The 20782-nt window shown below is 37.0% G+C and overlaps 1 protein-coding gene across 1 annotated transcript in view; it reads left to right on the top strand.

Moving 5' to 3' along the window:
- Positions 1-1325: 1325 nt before the first annotated feature.
- The window catches only part of PI15 (peptidase inhibitor 15), a 33834-nt gene continuing 14377 nt past the window's right edge, over positions 1326-20782 (top strand). The window contains exons 1-2 of the mRNA XM_059166188.1: positions 1326-1470; positions 2003-2343. Coding sequence (XP_059022171.1) covers positions 2071-2343 — 273 coding nt within the window. The 5' untranslated portion in view covers positions 1326-1470; positions 2003-2070. The remainder of the gene's footprint in view (positions 1471-2002; positions 2344-20782) is intronic.

Below are 20782 nucleotides of genomic sequence, written 5' to 3'. Positions count from 1 at the left end.
AATTGGAAGTTGTAGATCTCACCATAAGATATGTACCTTTTTCCTCCCAGTTTTCGCTGCACCAGTGAAGAGTTAAACAGTACGCATCAGGCCACACATAGTGCTGAAGACCCAACTGGGAATATAGCCCAGGAAACTTGGCTCCCAGTCTGGTGTATTTCTAACCACATGACCGTCATTTCTGATGACTGTAAATTCACATAGTACTCTTCCTGCTGAAATATGCAGGAGACAATCACATTGGTAAACTAGACAAGTCAGTGCATGTAAGTAAGTTCTTAAACGGAATAGTGTGTATCCTCCAGGATTCCTATTGCCACTGACTGAGAATGGTCCACATTTTACTAGTGATATCATGACACATGGCATTTTTGAGGGTCCTTTCATTGTAGATTGCCCTAACATTTGCATTCTTGGCTCTTGTTCTTGCTGGACACAGATTTTGCTCCACTGCCATCTTTCTGAGAAAGCACTTTTTACTGTTGGCAGCTGGCTGCTGCTGTTAAATTCTTCATGGCCTCTATGCTATGCCCTTCAGTATGCTTCCTGAGAGTCTGAACCCCTCTCTGCTTAGATTTCAACTATATGCTTTTAAACCTGAAACAGATGTTATCTTGGCTACTGTCATTTGTCCTGAGCTTCTCTATTCACATTGTATACAAAGCAGGTAAAAGGCAGGTAATTTGCTGCCTTCCTCTGTGGAGAAAGAAAAAAAAAAATGGAGAGAGGGTGAAACAAGACAAAGGGAGAGAATAAATATATAAACTAGAAGAATAAAGCCACATGGAGACAGAAAGTACAACCACTTGAACATCTATCATCCTAATATCATATGCTATAGTTTGGCTACTACTGATCTGCCTGGCATCCCTCTTGAGTCATATTTGTGGCCACCCAGATTAATGATGTGAGCTGATCTCTTGATTTAATATCAGCTTGCTCTTTCAGCTCCCATGTCATTTACTGTCTTATAAAAAATGTACTGCTTGTTACTCAGCCGTCTGTGTTTCAAGAACTCAATCTTTTTTTTTTTTCCTCCTTTTTGTATGGGAACCAGGAACTAGAAAGCTTTAAATAAGGAAAATTAACCACTCACAGAAAAGGTGGAAGCCCAGAGAAAAGGGGTTTGTCTTTTATGGTTTGTACTTCGTAAGCTGTGGGTGTGACTCAATTTCCTCACCACCCACATAAAAAGGTTGCCACCCAATCACTGTTTTTTCTATCCAAAACCCCTCCCCTTTGATTTTGGCTAAGAAAGACCCTAAGAAAGACTGCCCTTTCTGGAAGTTGCAGACTGTGACATATAAAAGCTGTTAGCTGCTCCTGCAGCCAACAGCATTCAAACCTTGCAGAGTTTTGCTCTCTGAGAGCTTGTAATAAGACACACTCTTATAAGAGTTCATGCTACAACCTAGCAAAGAATTTTAAATTTTTGGAAGAACAATATATTCATTTTGGCATTCTGCAGAGGTAAGCTCTTTAGCTCAACAAGTTTATTTTGCATGCATTGGTTTTATACTAGCTTACATTTTTATTTTTATTTTTTTAGAAATGAGATTGGCTTTAATATAACTTTTTTTGGGTTTGTATTCTATCCCTTGGTGTCCATATATGTCTGGGACACATTATCAGAACATTCTCTGTTGTTACCTGTGATGCATTTTTCCTTCTCACTCTCAAGATTAATTTCAATTCCTAAAGTTTTCCCTCTGAAAATATGCAGTAATGTATTACATGGTTCAGGCATTTGGGGCAAATGGCCCACATTCATTTTAGGGTTAGTAATCATGTTGTTTATTTTTCTCTAGCTATAGGAAGTTTCTTTTAGGAATCTGCCTCATAACACCCAGGGAAATGTATAACAACTACTGTAGGTTGTTTCCTAGACTTGAGTTCAATATTTTGAATTTTTCAGAGAAAATCAAATCCAGCGATGCTCCCAATGATAACTTTGTAAATTCATACTCACTGCCACCCCCCACTGTTTTTTCTTTTCTCATAGGTACTAACTCTATCTTTCTGCTTTAAAGCAAAGTACACTTGGTGGCCTCTCCTCCTCCATTCCTCAAAATGATAGCAGTCTCTGCAGTCAGCAGTGCACTCCTGTTCTCCCTTCTCTGTGAAGCAAGTGCCGTGGTCTTACTCAATTCCACTGACTCATCCCTGCCAACCAATAATTTCACTGATATTGAAGCAGCACTGAAAGCACAACTAGATTCTGCGGATATCCCCAAAGCCAGGCGGAAGCGCTACATTTCGCAGAATGACATGATCGCCATTCTTGATTACCATAATCAAGTTCGGGGCAAGGTGTTCCCACCGGCAGCAAACATGGAATATATGGTAAGAGGAATTTGTTTTCTCTGAGTTCCGAGTGAGGATGCTGGATTTAAATTGTTCGTTGAAGAACCTAAAGAGTGTTTATATGTTAAGGGATATGGAGCTCTGCTATACATTTTTTTTTTAAGATTTTATTTATTTATTTGACAGAGAGAGAGAGAAAGAGATCATAAGTAGGCAGAGAGGCAGGCAGAGAGAGGGGGAAGCAGGCTCCCTGCTGAGGGGAGAACCCCATGTGGGGCTCCATCCCAGGACCCTGAGATCATGACCTGAGCTGAAAGCAGAGGCTTTAACCCACTGAGCCACCCAGGTGTCCCTCTGCTATACATTTTAACTTAGGAAAGGTTCTTATATGCCTAGTAAGCTTAAATTTTGTTGCATCATAGAATTAAAGGGAGGGGAGGTTCTCATTTTGTTTTGTGAGTTCTGTAACCACTGATGAATCTGGTCTTACATAAGAAACAGAGATAAAGAATGGGGTAAGTTGACTGACCACATTTGAAAGACACACTTTTTTTTTTTTTTTTTTTTAAATATTCACATGGAAATATTTCTGTGTTTGTGTAACTAATAGTCATACTTTTCAGCTAAAACATTTCTTGAAAAAATTTTTTTAAATTATAGGTTTTGTGTACATAATTTATCTTTGGGTAGGTGTCTCTTCCCTTTCTGGGACAAAGCTCTTCCTGATGCTAATCTATTTGTGTTTTCAGAGAACATGCTGACTTTTTCCTCTTTGTGATTTAATGCTTTGTCGTTCAGATAACAGTGAAGCCAGCACACTTGCACGCTGTTCCAACTTGCCATGAACACATTCTTTGCTCTTTTAAAAATAGGCACTCTATGTTTAAATCACTCTACTTAAGAATACTTAGGAAGTAAAAAATAAAACAAAACCCTTGAGTTGATACTGAAAGGATAGCTGTGCTTTTTTAAGTTGCTTTATTTTGTGTTTTGTATTTATGTAAGCTTATGGTTTAGAGTCCAGTACCTTCTAAGAGCACAGCTTGACACTCCTTTAAGGCAATGATGACCACAGCCTGGTTTTTCTAAGTTGGGGAGAAGAGGTGGTACCACTAACAACTTTTTATAAGTGACCTAAAATTTGATATTTTTCTCAGTTTCTCAATTCATCTCTTCTACTTAAATAAGCTTTTTAAGTTTGACTGATGGCAGAAGTCAAAGTTAGAGGGAAAATAGACTTGCCAAAAGTAAGAGAGTCATAGTTCATAGAAGTACAATTTAGATTCTATGAAAATGCACTTTCCTAGGAGTTTTCTGTAAAGAAATTGGAAGAGGAGATATAATCAGTCCTGGTTTAGGAATAGCATTATACCCTCATGGTTAAGAAATGGACTTTGGAATCTAAATGTTTGGGTTCAAACCTCAGTCCTGAAATACAACCTGTATGAACGTTTCATTTCATTTTCATCATCTTTTATATGAAGATAAACATAATACCTGCCATATAGGGCTGTAATCAGGAAAGTATGAGTTGAAGGACTGAGCAAGTAGATCAGAGCCTTACAAAATAGACCTCCGATAAACAGCACTTTCTAGAAGGTGATATATGGATATAGAAAAAAGAACAAATAAGTTTTTTAGTTACCATAAATTAGGAGAGAAATATATATAAGATTCTAAATGAGATTAGAAAAGTATAATATATAGACTGTGGGTTTAGGAAATAATTCCTGGTGCCAATCACAACACTATGTAGACAAAAGTAGGGTGAAGACAGCTGAAGTGTTTTAGAGGTGAGCTCTTCTGCGTTCAAACCCTAACACTGTTGCTTACTTTGTGACTTTGGACAAGTTACTTAATGTGTGTGAGATTCCATTTCCTTATCTTTAAAATGGGAATAATAATATAGATAATAACCAACCTATATATAATGCAATTCACTATTCTAATGATATTGAAGGCAGAGGGATCATCATGAGTAAAGGTGGGGTACAACACAGTATAAATGGTTGAAATAGCCACATCCTTTCTGGCTATATTTTCCCCCACTGATTAAGTATTCATTCATTCCACACGCATTTATTTAATTTTTTTCTATGTGTCAATGACTTGGCTAATTGTTTCTGTAGATGAGTAGGCCAAGGTGGCATGGACAGTGAATGGTATTAATGGAGTTAGAATTTAGATCTATGGAATTTCAAAGCCAATGCTTGTGTTGGAAAGCATCTTTCCATTGGCTAAGTTTATTAAATGCTCCACTGGGGGGAGCCCCTGAAGGTGTCAGGGTATCTTTGTTCCTCCTTTAAAATGCCAGCTGAAATCTTGTAGTATTTCTATTCTATTCTATTCTTATTTCTCAATATAGGAGCTAAGATATGATTTATTTTGTAAGAACCAGATAGAGTGCTGGTTATGTCAGTAGATATTTTATAAATCCTCCTTCACTCAGTTAAGGTAATGAGAAGTAGTAATTGGAACAGTAAGTTCTATAAAATTAAATATAACTGTATCAAATTGTCATGTAAATACTGCATATTTGCCCATGTACTTACTCATTTATTATTTATTGAGCACTTACTATATGTCAGGCACTATTCTAAACACTGGGTTACATTCATGAATAAAATAGACAGTCCTTGGCTTCCTGGGTAGAAAACCAGACAATAAATAAGATAAATTTTAAAAGTACATAGTACATTAGAAGGTGATAAGGTTGTTAAGAAAAATAAAGTAGGTTGTGGTGAGATTGTGAAATTTAATAGGATGGCCAGGAAAGGCCTCACTAAGAGTGTCCTGGAGAGAGGTGAGGGAGTCCACCACACTGATAGATGAGCGAAGAACTTGCCAGGTAGAGGGAAGAGCAATGGAAAAGGCCCTGAGAAGGACAAAACTGATTAGTTTGGTTAGAAAACTGTGTTCAATTTAATGAAATTGTAAGTTAGAAAGACTGTTTGAATAAATGAAGTCATTGAAATAAGTCACATGGATCCTTCATGAAGTCTCATTGAGGAAACTACAATGTAAGAGGCTACTTGGAGGTTGGAGCACAAACTGTAAATGACTAATCTCTAGGCCAGGCGAAAAATATAGATCTCAATTTACCACATACCTGTTCAGCATTGATTTGGACTGTGAGCAGTCTGAAAGTGAGCTCCATTCCTAACACTTATTATGTAAATTAAACACTTAGGACCCTTAGCTCACCAGGACCACTAGCCACTTGTTTAAGTCCTCATCAGTGTGTGATAGTAGCTGCGGGAACCTCCTTGAAGATGGTCTTTAGCTCAGGGCTTTTGTTAAACGTGCTGGCAAGATGGGGGTTCCTTTCATCCGCAACTTTTCTCTCTGAACCTTCTTTCCAGGCTGTTTCTCTTCATCTTTCTCTTCCTTAACTTATTTCATGATTTACAACCCTGACCTTCAAGTTTTGTCAGAATGCTATATTCTTTATTGATTTTTTTTTACCCTCACGACCATATTCAATTTTTCCTTTTTTTTTTTTTTTAAAGGGGGAAGGACAGAGGGAGACAGAATCTTAAACAGGCTCCACACCCCAAGCAGGGAGCCCTATTGGAGGCTCAATCTCAGGACCCTGAGATCATGACCTGAGCCAAAATCAATAGTCCGTCACTTAACTAACTAAGCCATGCAGGCACCTCATCAATTTCTTGTTCTTTTAACTGCTATAAATAACCCTTCATGTCTGCTATTTTGCTCTTATCAATATCAAAATCTATACTTAATTCTTTAGTTCTTACAAGATTTTTGGGTGCTAAATCTATTTTTATTCACCTTTGTATCTCTATTTGTTTTGAACCAGTTCTTGAGTATAGACAGTGATCAACATGTATTTGATGATTTAATTGAATTCTCTATGAATCATTATATGTTTACAAGTAGCATCAATTTTGATATATATTTTAATGAAAATTTTATTATCATGTATAATAATATTTTATCACATTCACCTAAAGTTTAAAACTAAAATTTTTCCTAAATTCTAAAATAATCCCTCAAAATTAAATGATTTTATCTCCTTTTAAGTACTTGGTTATGTCAGTGTACCTTTGACTAAATAAAGTAGAAATAATTTAAATGGAGTGTTGACATTTATGTTACAGTTATATAATATTTCTTTGGATATTTTGTCCATGATTTTAGTAAAAAATACATATTTAAAATATCTAATTTTCTAAACACAGTATCTTTAAAAAAATAGTAATACAATAGATAGGGCTTAAGATATGCAAGTCAAACTTCTTTACTCTTGGCTTCTGTTCCACAATTAGTTTATTGACAAATTTCCAGAGCTTCTTGGACACCAGCTGTTTTTCATTCTTCTAAGGGCAGCTTAAACCATGACTCTAAACCACAAACCACACTAGTTTCTTAGAATAAGAATTATCTCCCCCAAAGAATGAAATTGCAAGACTCACACATAGAGTAGAATTTGTAAGATATTCCTTGAATACACATCAATTGAATAAATTGATCTTAAAAATGTTGAGTTCCTTCCATAAGAAGATAAGATCCATCGATAACAGAAATCTTTGTCTTTAGAGTAATAAACAAAACCATGAGAAACCAAAAAAAGAAAGAAAACACTAAGCATATAATTCAGCATTATACTGAATATAATGCACTGTTGTGTAGGATTGATGTAATCAGTGAGGTACAGATAAATATCATGGAGAAATCAAAGAAAGAAGTGATAATCTCTTATTGGCAAAATCAAGAAAGGTTCTTTGGAGGAGGGACATTTGAGATAGATGTCCAGGAAGGGGAAGTGTTGACTGATAGCAGATAAAGCAATGCATGCACAAAATCACCAGGAGAGGAGGAGTATAATGTGTTAGCCATATTTTTGAGGAGTTTGAGAAAATACTGAGAATCACTTCATAGAAAAGTGATTAAGGAGGCTATTGAAGTTTTAGAGTAGCGTCAGAGCTGCAGTTTGGAAAGATGGCCCTAGAAGTTGATGTATTTCAAATTGTCAATGAAGTTGACTGGGGAAATGGCAATCACTAAGTTAACAGTGCCACTTCTTTAGGTAAGAAGGAGTCAGACACCTGCCCGTACGCCATAACAGGTATGAACAGCTAACTGAAGCATGGCGTGTGGAATCAGAGTCTTTGTAGTCGGTGTACAAAATGGAAAAAGAGGTGAGGGACAGTGAAAAGATAATGACAGATATGAACCAAGCAACTTAAAGCTGAGAAAGTGTAACATAATTTGACTCTGTTGATAATGTGATCCATTTCATTTGTTTGGTGTCTGCAAGTATTTTTTGCAGAGCTAAAAGGACTTAAGGCTTCTTAGACTTTTCTAGAAAAGAGAAAAGTACTAGTTACCAAGTCATGGCAGGTAGTAAAGTAACAGAAAGCATGACTCCAATGAATGAATGGAGAATAGATTAATCCATCCTTGGAAATAGCCAAAATACTATTTGCTTACTATAATTTATGACTCAGGCAGGAATAATGAAAATGCTGATTTTGTTCATTTGGGCCTTATGTGGAAGAGAATGTTGATGATGTTAAACTCCTTTTTTTTTCTTTATTCAGTAGTTGACCAAACACTTGATATGTCTATCCTTGTCTTTTTTTTTTTTTTTTTAATGAAACCCTATATTGTCCCAGATGGCACATTTTCCTCTCATTTGGGAAGGATAGCTCAATTTTCTTGTTATAAACATGAGAAATTTGATGTGTCTAACCTAAATCTTTTCGATGAATGCTTTTATGACTACTAGAAAGCTACTACTAGAAAGCCTCCTGAGACCTGTTTGCCAGCCAGCAGTGAACTGAGAAAGACTGCTGACAGACTTTCTTCAGAGCTTTTGGAACTCCACATTCCTGTTCTCATAGATGTAGAGCCTTTTAAGTGTCTTGGCTTCTAACAGAGACTGGGCACATTTTGTAGGAATTTTCTTCCAAGGTGCATGTTGCTTAATATTACTTACTGTTACTTATATATGAATGTTCAACTCTTCATGTATGGAGCCAGCTGAAGGTTGAGAACATTTTCTTTGTGACCATTCTGAATTCAATCTCTAAAGTGCAAATGGAAACATTAACACAGTATGATTCAGAACCTTACCATTAGGTGGTAGACAGAAAAGCCGTGAATCTCACGAAGTCCATACATATATGTCAATTATATTTCCTAGTATTACAACACTGCTTTTTTTTAAATTATTTATTTAACAGACAGAGATCACAAGCAGGCAGAGAGGCAGGCAGAGAGAGAGGAAAGGAAGCAGGCTCCCTGCCGAGCAGAGAGCCGGATGCGGGGCTCCATCCCAGGACCCTGGGATCATGACCTGAGCTGAAGGCAGAGGCTTCAACCCACTGAGCCATCCAGGTGCCCCACAACACTGCTTTTTTGAGGGCAAATGATATTTGACCACATACAACAGTGTAGAAAAATAAATCTATTGTATTCCTGCTGAGTATTTGTAGAACCTAGCTTCATATCTGTTCCACAGAGAAGACTCAATAAATATTTGTGGAACACCTGAATGAAGTCTTCTAACATTTTCTGGGCATTCAAACCACTATAGCCACATGTAAAGAACACGTGGCTATAGTGGTCTGATGGGCAAGAGTTATTCATTATTCTATCCTTCATTCCACAATATTTACTCTTGTGCCTGGCACTGGGCTGGGGCATTCAATGGGGAGCAGAAAGACACTCTTTTTAGGAAGAATTGTGAGCAGATAAGTAAGTGCAAATGCTGTGAGTTAGGTGCTAAAGTAGGAAAACATACAGGGTGTTCTGGGATTACAAGAAACATATTTAGCCCAGACTTAAGCTGAAGGTGTTGAAGTAGGGAAGGTGGAGTAGGTGTGGTAGGGTGCTCTAAGAGGTGAATGGTACGTTGAAGGCAAGGGTAAAAATTCAGTATGACTTGGATGTTGTGTATGAGAGAAAAAAAATGATGTTTGATAAGACTGGAGAAGGCAGGCAAAAACTTGTTTAGTTTTATTATAAAATCAAGGGAAGTTACTGAATATTTTAAGCAGGAAGGTTATATAATTCATTTGAATTTCAGAGAGGTTGTTCTGGCTTCAAGGTGAAGGACAGCTGGGTTTCTCAGATTGAAGAACACAAAATCAAGAGCAGTTTTCAGGTAGTCATTCAGTGGCTGCAGGTTTATTATCCAGGGTACACCTCTACAAAGGTTAGGAAAAGTAGCTAGTATGTGGGAGGGAACATTCCTCTACTATAAACATTTTTGGATAGGAGTATACTTTGGTAATCAACATGAACCACTTTGCATAATTGGGGTAAGGTAGTGTCACAGAGACAGTATGGATGGATGATTTTATGTCTGGGAATATACTCAAGAGTCTTTATAAGAAAGTTTCATGTACTTTTTTTTTTTTTTTTAAATAAGTGCTGAGGCTTAAATCCACACAAATCCAAATCTGTTTCAGGGGCCTGGGTAAGACCAAGCCCACCTTGTTCATTGGATATGCTCAGGATAAGGTTTTTTGAAAGCTAATCAGAGGATTTCAGAATAATAGGGGTTGACTAGTCTGGCTCTGGGCTGGTGTCTTGAACTTAACATATCTATTTTTTTTTAATGTTTTATTTTTTTTATTTTTTGTAACATTCACAGAACTTAACATATCTAAAAAGCATGTACTAGTCAGTGGCCATTAAATAGTTATGAACATGAGATGTTTAATAGTCTATGAGAATTTCTGAAGAATGGTGTATTTAGGGGTTAGAGAAAAATCAAGACTAACAGCTTAAACTGGTCAAGGAAAATGCTTGGCATAAAATATATCACAGACTTGAGGCATGAGGTTCAAACGTTTCCAGCCTGTTATCCATAGTGTCTACATCAGGTACCAAACATTTTTTTTTTTTAGGTGAATATGGAATAATGCCCAACAAGTTGTGTTTTTAGAATAAACTTTTCATGACTCTTAAAATTTCACACCACATACTCCAAACTGAAACAGTTGAGAAATGTTGCTTCAGGACACAATTATTTTTCTCTCCTAAAAAGTGCATCAAATTCATGTCTTATAATTTCATTAAATGTGAACGTTCTACCAAATCTCTCTCTCTGCATTCCAGCGAGATCATGTTTTCTGCAGGCAGTAGGTAGGCGGAAAGGCATTTGAATTCTTCTGACCACGTGGTCACTGGCAAGATGTGAGCTATGCCTGTGTATCACAGGATAGTTTAACAATCAAGAAATCAGTTTGTAGATTATTGCGACACTGAGTTGGTGAAAAAAATTAGCCACACATGAAAATGTCTTCCTGGCTCATATTTCCAGTATTAAGTAGTAGGTGATGGATATTATATTTCCGTGGGAAGGAGAATTCTTACTAGAATCCATCAACAAATGATCTTAAAATTTAAAGATAAAACATATATTAAAGAGGGATTTAAGGAGGGGAATTAGTAAGTTTTAAGATATCTAAAATATTCTCTAATTTTTATCTTTCACCATCTGATGTTAATTCCTCTGAAAGCAAACTCCTTATTATCTATATGCAATTCTGTTTCTGACTATTTAGTTGCTTCAGGGTTTATCTGTTTTCACTTTATCTGATGCCTGCTTTGTTGAGATTAAAGCTTGGGGTCTCTTAAACTTTAGGCTGCCAGATAACATGATCAAAAGCGCACTTTACACTGCTTCACATTTTAGGTAGCCTTCTAGTTCACTCGTCATCACCACCATTCCAGTGCCTGCATCCCCAGTGATAATAATGTCTACCATTAAATACACCATTGTCCTCCTAGGGCTGTATTAATAGTCTTCCTGTCATGATCTTGTCTAACCATCAAAGAAGTCTTGAAATATGAAGACAATTTTTCTCATTTAGAAACAGGAAACTTGGAACTTGGAGAGTATAAATAACTTTCCCAACATCACCCAGCAGGTAAACCGAAATGATGAGAAGGAGTTCTATAGGACAAAAAAAGCCCATGCTTTGAAAGGCCATATGTTACATGCTCCCCTTCCTGTATGCATCTCCTGCTCTTGAGACCACTGGCTAAGGTATTTCTCTACATGTATTTGATCTGAGGACCTCATTGAATATTAGAAAGTATTTCTGCACATGGAATCAAATCTTATTCCCAGTATTCCTTCTACCCTTGGTAACCATATAGGAAAACTCTGCATTGTGATAGTGCATCAAGTCTTTGAGAACTGTGAACATTGATGTCTCAGACCCTTAACCTCAAATCACCCAGCTTTTTCTTAGCCGTTAGCTGCTTTGTGTTAAGTATCTATATATGCCTCCTCTTGCATGCAGAGTATGGCCAACATAGCCTATCAGGGAAGGTTGCAAAGAGATATTTGCCTTCTAAAAATACTGAAAAAGGTAAGAATTGTACTATTAAATACATAAAAAATCAGTGTACTCCCCTCACACTTTTTACTCCATGCTGTTTTACATACACACATGAATGGTGTCCATTAAATTGTTTTAGGAAATGGAAGCAGAGTGGCTCTGAGCAAGGAATGTCCTTTCATCCTGTTGTCATTCCAGTTGGGTTCCAATACATATGTGCTCTTCTTACAGTGAGGTGCCTAGAATTTATGTGATCTGAGAAGTGCAGAGTAGCAATGACAAATCGTTCTCCATTTATTCTACTGTGAATGCATCCTAAAGTTAAGTTTGCAGAATTGGCAGGCACCTTCTGCTGATTTGAATCATATTCTTGTATCCTCATGAATTGCATATTGGTCACATCTATGTGTTTTAAATTTAGGTTCAGTGTCATTATAGTGGAAAGTGATTGCCTTTTTATTTTATTTTTTTAACAACATAAAATTCGTGATGTTTGACATCAAAAGTATCAGACATATAAGGAAGCAGAAAAATAGGATATGTAACAAAGATAAATCAGACAATAGAAACACAAATGATGGTATTAGCAGAAGAGAAAGTTGTGTTTTTTTAAAGATTTTATGTATTTATTTGATAGAGAGAGACAGTGAAAGCATGGGTAGATAGAAAGACAGATACGATGCAGGAGAGCTAGGTTCTTGGCCTGCAGAGTCAACGAATGAATCTCGCAGACAAAGGAGAGTGAATAAAGCGATAGAAGTTTATTATGTGAAGATACAGAAAAAGTTCTCAAGAGTGAAAGGGGTCCCCATAGGGTTGACAGTAAGGGCCTTTAGGGTTGGTCTTTTATAGAAAGCTAACCAGGGTACTTAAATCCTTTTAAACATTTCTATTGATATTACCATTGAGCACCTTAAATGGCTTACTTCCTTTTTAGGGTCTGGTTAGTTATTCCTTGCTGGTCACAGATTATCATAAAAAGACACCCACCCCACAGGCCTAGGGCAGGGTCTTTTTTTTTTTTTTTTTTTAGATTTTTATTTATTTATTTGACAGACAGAGATCACAAGTAGGCAGAGAGGCAGGCAGAGAGAGGGGAGGAAGCAGGCTCCCCACCGAGCAGAGAGAGGGGCAGGGTCTTTTTAAATTTTGTATCTTTTTCTTTAAGGTTTTAGATTTTCAGAAAGTTCTGTATATTTTTCTTCCCATGTTATTTGTAATATCTTAGTAATAAAGCCACTTAGATTTCCCATGATGTCTAAATAAGCTCTGTGAATACCATGTTATTTTTGTGTTCATATCCAGGTAACCACAGAATACATGTTCTTTTCTTCTGAAATTGTCACTCTCAGAGCGAATGATGTTAGCACATTTGTATAGCAACATACACAATGATCTCTCTCTCTCTCTCCAATAATTCTGTGTTCTTTGACTACACATTATAAATATTCTCATGGAGTTTAACATCTAGCATCTGTGACAGTGAGGCATATTCAGGACAAAATGTTATTTTTAATTTTTATTTAAACTTCAGTCAATAACAGACCAGAGTATAGAAGAAGGACACTGATATAAGTGCTTACATGTGAAAATTAATAAATGTTAACTATCAGAAACATGCCCTTCTTCTTGAGCATTCCATGTGGTGTGGCAGGGGGTGAGTAGGAACAGGAGAGGAGAGGGGAGGCCCAAAGTTTTCTGCAATCAAAATGCCTCTCCACCAAGAAGGCTTTAGATAATTATTTCTAATCAGAAGAGAACAGAACTACTTTGTAAGCACACATTTAAGATCCCCATTCTTAACATTGATTTGATAAGTCCAGGATTGTGCTAAGCATCTATCTTCTTGAAAGTTTCCCAGAAGATCCTGGAGTAATTTCCCAAGTGGTAAATTTCTTCAATCATGGTTTAGGACACAAAACTGAGCTGAGGAAAATATTACGTGGCTTAAATATCCACTTGTTTGTCAAGAGACTGTACATTGAACAAATTAATGGGTTAACCCAAAGGAAAAATTATCCCAGTGATAATTCTACACTATCACAAAATTTCACTTGAAATTATTCCATACCTAATTTCACAAAATATCATGTGGGTCCTCTGGGTCTGCAACATGATATCATGCTCACTTGGGAATATACTTGATTGACTAAGGGAACTTTAAAAGAAGCAAACTTTTAAGTAGCACATGATTCTTCTGGAGCTTTTTAATATAATGTATTACATACATTGTATATATATATATAATTTGTTATATAATAATGTATTTTTGTGATGTATTACAGTTGGCAATTATTCATTTATTTGTTTGCTAATGTTTTTTGTTATCTGTCTCTTCCCTAAACTTTAAGATAAAGTCCATGTTTGCCCTACTGACTATTGAATTCACAGTACCCAAGACCTCCCAATGAATATTCATTTACTGGCTGTCTAGATGAATGCATTACCTGGGGTCCTATTGGTTAATCTGAAAATATGTGTTTCTTGCATTTTCCATTGTTGAGGACAAAACAGCAGCCCATGTGTGGTAAGTCTGCTGTAGGAGGTTTGGGGCAAATGTGGCTCCAGAACACTTTCCTGCCACCATCTGTGGGTATTAGGAAGGAAGATGCCACATCCATGTGAGTGTAATTATGAAAATGATACCTTACATTAGAATTCATAAACTGTAGGTCCATCAACCATTCTAATTAGTGGGCATATTCAATTTGCTCTGCATGATATTGAACTGTACAGAATTTTACATTTTTAAAAATATTTTGTCAAATGTTAAAGTTGATACATTTTACATATACACCTGTATTTCCAGATTATCCTCAAGAGGGGAAAGTTCTAGAGACATTAAGCCCACTTCCTACTTGTCAGCAATTGGTTAGAGAGGAGTAGCCTCTTTGGGTGGGGCAGATTTGTTCATTTATGAGTCTATTTTTTCCCCATGTAACTGTCCTCTGGACATGCAACTTTGCCATCTTACAATCAATACTACTTTATTCATTTTCCTTACTAGACCGTCCCCCCAACACGGTCATTTGAATATGACTATATTTATACAGAGCTCTAATATTTTCAAAGCACTTAAGTCAAGTACAATTTCACAGCGCAGATTTAGCCATACATAGATTTAAAGCACTGGAACTTTCTTTCCTAAACGCTAGTCATATTTAAGTACATTTACTTCAAATTCTGAATGTATTATTATCTTTTATCCATGCCCTCATTAATTTATATATTGAGGTTTCAAGGCTACGAAGCACTTCTTCAGTTAGGAGTTTCTTGCAGTAACCCAGATAACAAATTATGTTGGCTTTGACAGAGGTGGTAGCAGTAACAGTGATGAGCAGTTGGTTGTATTCGGAATGTACAGTATTTTGAAGGGAATTGCTGATGGAACAGATTAAGATTATGAGGCAAAGAAAGAGTAAAGATGACCACTTAGATTTTTGGCCAGAGCGACTACAACAGCAGTTGGTAAATTTCTTCTGTAGTCATTTCTTCAAGTAGTAAATATGGCGTATGTTGCAACCACTCAGCTCTGCTTTTATAGCACAACAGCAGCGGTAGACTAATGTAACAGTGTAGCAGGACAGAATTGGTGATTCCTGAATGAGAAGATGGGCAATGCCATTTACTGGCAGAAGGAACACTACAGGAATAACTGGTGAGGGGCTAGGAAGTGAAGCGGGGTTGTGACTCTCTGGAGCTCAGTTTGTGGTATGTTGAGTAGAGACTGAAAGTAGTAAGGTGGTTAAAGTAGTCTGGAATTCGACTACTGCAGATAAAATGTGGAACCATACCACCAGCATATAAATGGTATTTCAATCTGTGAGATTGGATGAGATTTCTGAAGCCTTGAATATAGATGAACCAAAGGGGGAGAAAAAGAGAAATAGATGTGGCCCGAGTCCTGAGAACCCTCCAGCACACAGAGGTTGGAGAAATGAGGAGGAGTCAGCATGCATAAGGAGAAGCAGTCACCTGAAGAAATCAAGACAAATGTAGGGTCCTGAAACCAAGAGATGGGGTGTGACCAGGAAGAGTAGGTGGTCAGGCATTCCAAACACTGCCGCTAGAACAAGTAAAATGGTGACCAAGAAATGACCACTGATGACATTGATAAGAGCAGCTTAGGTGCGGTGGAGGTGGGGTGGGAGTGTGCAGTTGTGGACTCAAGAGAGAAGGGAGGAAGAGAAACTGGGAATTCTCAGTTAAGACAACTCTCAGGGAATTTAACTGCAAGAGAAAGGAGAGAATGATGGTTGATTGAAAGATGAAAAGGGGTCAAGAGAGGCCTTTTTTAGTTTCTTTTTAATAAATTTATGTCATTGGCAATGATCCTCTCTAAAAAAAGAGTCCACTTTACATCATCTTTTTATAGAAATTTTCCTCTCCCACCTACATGAAAGGTAGTTCTCATTCTACCTGAGGGAAGTCTTCATTATCTTCTTTCAAGCATTTTTTTAAAAATATTTTATTTATGTATTTGAGAGAGAGAGATCACAAGAAGGCAGATGGGGTAGGGGAAGCAGGCTCCCCGCTGAGCAGAGACACCCCCTCAGATGCGGGGCTCGATCCCAGGACACTGGGATCATGACCCGAGCCAAAAGCAGAGGCCTTAGCCCACTGAGCCACCCAAGCTATCTTCTTTTAAGCATTAAAAAAAAAAAAAAATGGGTGCCTGGGTGGCTCAGTGGGTTAAGCCGCTGCCTTCGGCTCAGGTTGTGATCCCAGGGTCCTGGGATCGAGTCCCGCATCGGGCTCTCTGCTCAGCGGGGAGCCTGCTTCCTCCTCTCTCTCTCTCTCTCTCTCTCTCTGCCTTCCTCTCTGCCTACTTGTGATCTCTCTCTGTGTCAAATAAATAAATAAATTAATTAATTAATTAAAAAAAATGCTTCAGACCTTACTTTGTTATTTTGTAATGTAATGTGTTCCCATATTTTGTAGTTATTTTTGAGGGTTGAGGGAATTTTTTAAATCAAATTCCTTTAACTATCTCCTTCTATAAAGTAGAATCAGTTTCATTAGTTTAACCAATGCCCAGAATTTGCCATAAGAAGGCATTTTCTCTTCTTCTGCCCCACCCAACCAGACCTCAACCCATCCCTCTCTATTCTTACCAAAGCTCATTTCTACCCTCCTGCCTGGTTTAACACTGGGTCTCTATATTCCACTTTCAGTGTCCTTTTTGGGCACATTTATACCTAACAGGGAAAAACCAACCAATTTCAAATCAGAACCACAATCATGCGTGTGAAGCTTTTTAAAAGCTTTTGGCTGCCCTCCGAGGAAATAATTTTATCATCACTTAACTTCTTTGTAATAGTTCTTTCTCACTTTCGTAAGCCAGTACCCCTTTTCCAATTTGACTAACCTAGGAAAAGATCAAACATTCTTAGATGAGTTATTTCTTTAAAACCTCAAAGCATGTCTGTCTAAATTAACTTTACATTTTTTCAAAATATACAAGAAATGGCAACATAATTATGGGACACGCCAAACTCTCTCCAATGGCATTGTCACCATAGTATCTATGACAACAACCAATTTAGAAATGTGTCTCTGAGGGTGCCTGGGTGGCTCAGTGGGTTAAGTGGGTTAAGCCTCTGCCTTCGGCTCAGGTCATGATCCCAGGGTCCTGGGATCGAGCCCCACATCGGGCTCTCTGCTCAGCAGGAAGCCTGCTTCCCCTTCTCTCTCTGCCTGCCTCTCTGCCGGCTTGTGATCTCTCTCTCTCTCTGTCAAATAAATAAAATCTTTAAAAAAAAAAAAAAAAGAAAAGAAATGTGCTTCTGAAAATTCAAAGTGTGTTATTTTTATTTTTAGCATTTTATGTCTTCAAAGATACTATCCATGAGCAGAATAGATTCTTTCAAGAGGCCAAAATTAGTATTCCTGGTTCTTCCTTAATTTAGTCACAATTCATTAATCTTTTGTTCTATTTATAAATCTAGGATTCTGATAGACACATTTATTTAATATTTATTACCAGCAGATTTAATTAATTAAATTTACTAAGCCGCATGTATACATTTCATTTATCTGGGTTTTAAAAGTATTTCAATTGATTTATTGAAAATTATTTTCATACATTTAAGTATCTTTTTAAAAAAAATATTTACTTATTTATTTATTTGACAGAGAGAGAAAGATAGGGAGAAACAGCATGAACAGGGTGGGGGGCAAGAGAAGAGGGAAAAGCAGGCTTCCTGCTGAGTGGGGAGCCTGACATGTAGCTCGGCCCTATGACCTGAGCAGGAGGAAAACAGTCTACCAACTGAGCCACCCAGGTTCCCCTTAAAGGATCTTAAAAGTCTAAGAAATACAGTGACTCTTCAGTTTTAAATTGTGCAGTGCTATTTTAAAAATTTAAGAATTTTCTAATATTTTTCAACTTAAAAACACGTTAAATAATTACTCACTGATGTACTTATGTTGAAATTACAAGTCTAACCTGTTGCTTTAATAGGCACATTTTCTTAACCTTTACAGATTTTTAATATCAAGTACACACAGGTTCCTTAGCCAGAAATTCTTTCCTAATACCTTAAATTTGATTCTTTCAAACAGTCCTACATTTAAATCTTATGTGTGGATTTAAAATATCTTACCCATTTTTTAAAAAGCACTATTTCATTTCAAACAATGTCAAAGATGTGAGGATGTATTCCCAAGTAATTTTTAGGGATGCCTTCTAGTCTGAGTACACTTCTTGTCCAAGATGTTGACTGTGATGGGTACTTCAGATGTCAATGTGCTTCATGATTCTGGCTGTCAGTGTGTTGTGGATACCAAAACTCATGGATGGCTGGCAAAACAACCTTATCCCTGGCTGGATCATGTCACTACTCAATTCTTCTGTCTGCTTATGAAAGTCAGCAAACTTCTCCCATACTGCAACATTCTTTGATTTGACTTGGTATTTCTTTGGCTCAAGCTCTAAAGACTTCTAAACTTGATGAGAATCTACATTCTTTTCATACCCCTCCTATTTCTTGGAGCCAGAACTCTTGCAGATATTTAAATGACATCAGTTTGAATTTGGGATATCTCTTAGGGCTTAGTCCAACTATGTGGTTGCCGCAGACAAGATGCTAACTTTTATTTACAAGTAGAATAGTTCATGATGAATATTTTAGTACAGAGATAAATCAGTCCTTTTATAGGCCAACCAACTAAATGGCTCTAACAGCAAGGATTGGAAGAAAAGCATTTGGAGCAATAGGACACACCTCACACTGTTTTAAGCCATCTTTACTTTGTGAACTAATTTAATCATAATATCTAATTTCTAGCATGTCCTGTAAATGTTTTTGAGTATCCATGCATAATATTTTTTAAAAAAATATTTTATTCATTTATTTCTTCAACAGAGAGATAGAGAGAGAGAGCATAAGTAGGCAGAGCAGCAGGCAGAGGTAGAGGGAGAAGCAGGCTCTCTGCTGAGCAGGGAGCCCGATGTGGGGCTCAATCCCAGAACCCTGGGATTATAACTTGAGCCAAAAGCAGATGCTTAACCGACTGAGCCACCCAGGTGCCTCCATGCATAATATTCTTAATTTTTGCCTCACTTTTAGGAGGCAAGATCAAATTTTAAGTGTTTACAACTTAATTTATTGTGAACTCATCTTACCTATTTAGAAGGGCAAAACCCAAAAATACAGGATGTTCAACCTGGTTGAATAAAATCCAAGTATCAGATATCTAGTTTTTCCAACAAAAGGTAACAAATAGTATGTTACATATTTACTAGACATTCCATAGAATGCACATGTGTGCTCTTTTCTGTTGCTGTATTTTCAGGATCCAATATTGAAATTATTTCTGATTGCCTGGGTGGCTGAGTCAGTTTGTTGTCGGCCTTAGGCTCTGGTCATGATCCCTAGGTGCTGGGATCGAGTCCCACATTGGTCTCCCTGCTTTGCTGTTCTCTCTCTCTCTGTCTTTCTGTCAAATAAATAAATAAAATCTTTTTAAAAATAAAATAATTTCAAATAAATGCTGCACCTACTTAGAAAAATTCAGCAGATATATTACCCATCAAGCATCCAGAAACCTATATGTTAAGTTACATGCTTAAGCAATTTACATCTTCATTTCCTGAACTTCGTAAGTTGTAGGAGTTCTTTCACATGGTTGTGCTTCACCACATTCACTATAATTTAGAGATTCTGGATAGGAAAAAGAAGATCATACTGGACCACTCCCTATAGCCACAATTTTTTTGTTGAAATCTCCTACTGTTATTAAATAAAGTTATTGTTGCTTGCTATTTTCAAACCTCAAAGACCTCTCATCATATTAATAAATTTAAATACCACTAGATCTTAAGGGAATAAATAATGTACCCATTTACTCCTGGAAGCTGTAACTCCAGAAGAAAGACAGATAGCAAACATAGATCTTAACTTCACCAGTTGACGTGGTTGATGTAATTCTTAAATTTCAGAGCTCCCTACTCAAGCTGGATCTTCCCCTCTCTATAGAATGAGTGTGAGCCTTATTTGAGGACAAAGAAGCAAGAAAAAGTATAGCCCCTTTGACTTCTCCTGCAGTGGGTATGTCTGGACCATGTCTCCCAAGGGGAGTCAAAATGACCAGCTCTCTGGGGGGGTGGGATGAAGTCCATGCCTATCAGTCTCTCTAGCATCTTCCTTCAGGAGCATAGAGACAGGCAGAAATCCCTCCCATCAGTTCCTTTAAAGTAAATATGGAGAGAGAAGAAAGTGATTATCCCTTCTCCATAACCATCTTCCCCAAAATTTTTATTGTAATATTTATACATAGAAACTCATGCCTAAAAATGTAGGCATCAGTAATTCTAAATACATTGTCTTCTTAATCAAAATCCCTTATCATGGTTAATAAGGTTTGTACATGTAAGATATTTTTTGGGAATGAAATTGTGGTTCATCCCCCCCCTCAACTGTTACCAACATTTTAATAAAGTAAAAATGCTTTTAGCCATACATAAAGGATTCATCTGTATATCCAAACTGATGTTTTGAGTGGAAATATTTCAGATAAATACAGATTTTGACATATAAAATATGAAGTTTATTTTTATTAAGATTTTTTAAATTTATCTATTTGACAGAGAGAGACACAGTGAGAGAGGAAACAGAAGGAGGGGAAGGGGGAGAGGGAGAAGCAGGCTTCCC

The sequence above is a fragment of the Mustela lutreola genome, chromosome 3 (assembly GCF_030435805.1).
Source record: "Mustela lutreola isolate mMusLut2 chromosome 3, mMusLut2.pri, whole genome shotgun sequence".
Taxonomy (NCBI): domain Eukaryota; kingdom Metazoa; phylum Chordata; class Mammalia; order Carnivora; family Mustelidae; genus Mustela; species Mustela lutreola.
This window is presented reverse-complemented; position numbering and strand designations above follow the sequence as displayed.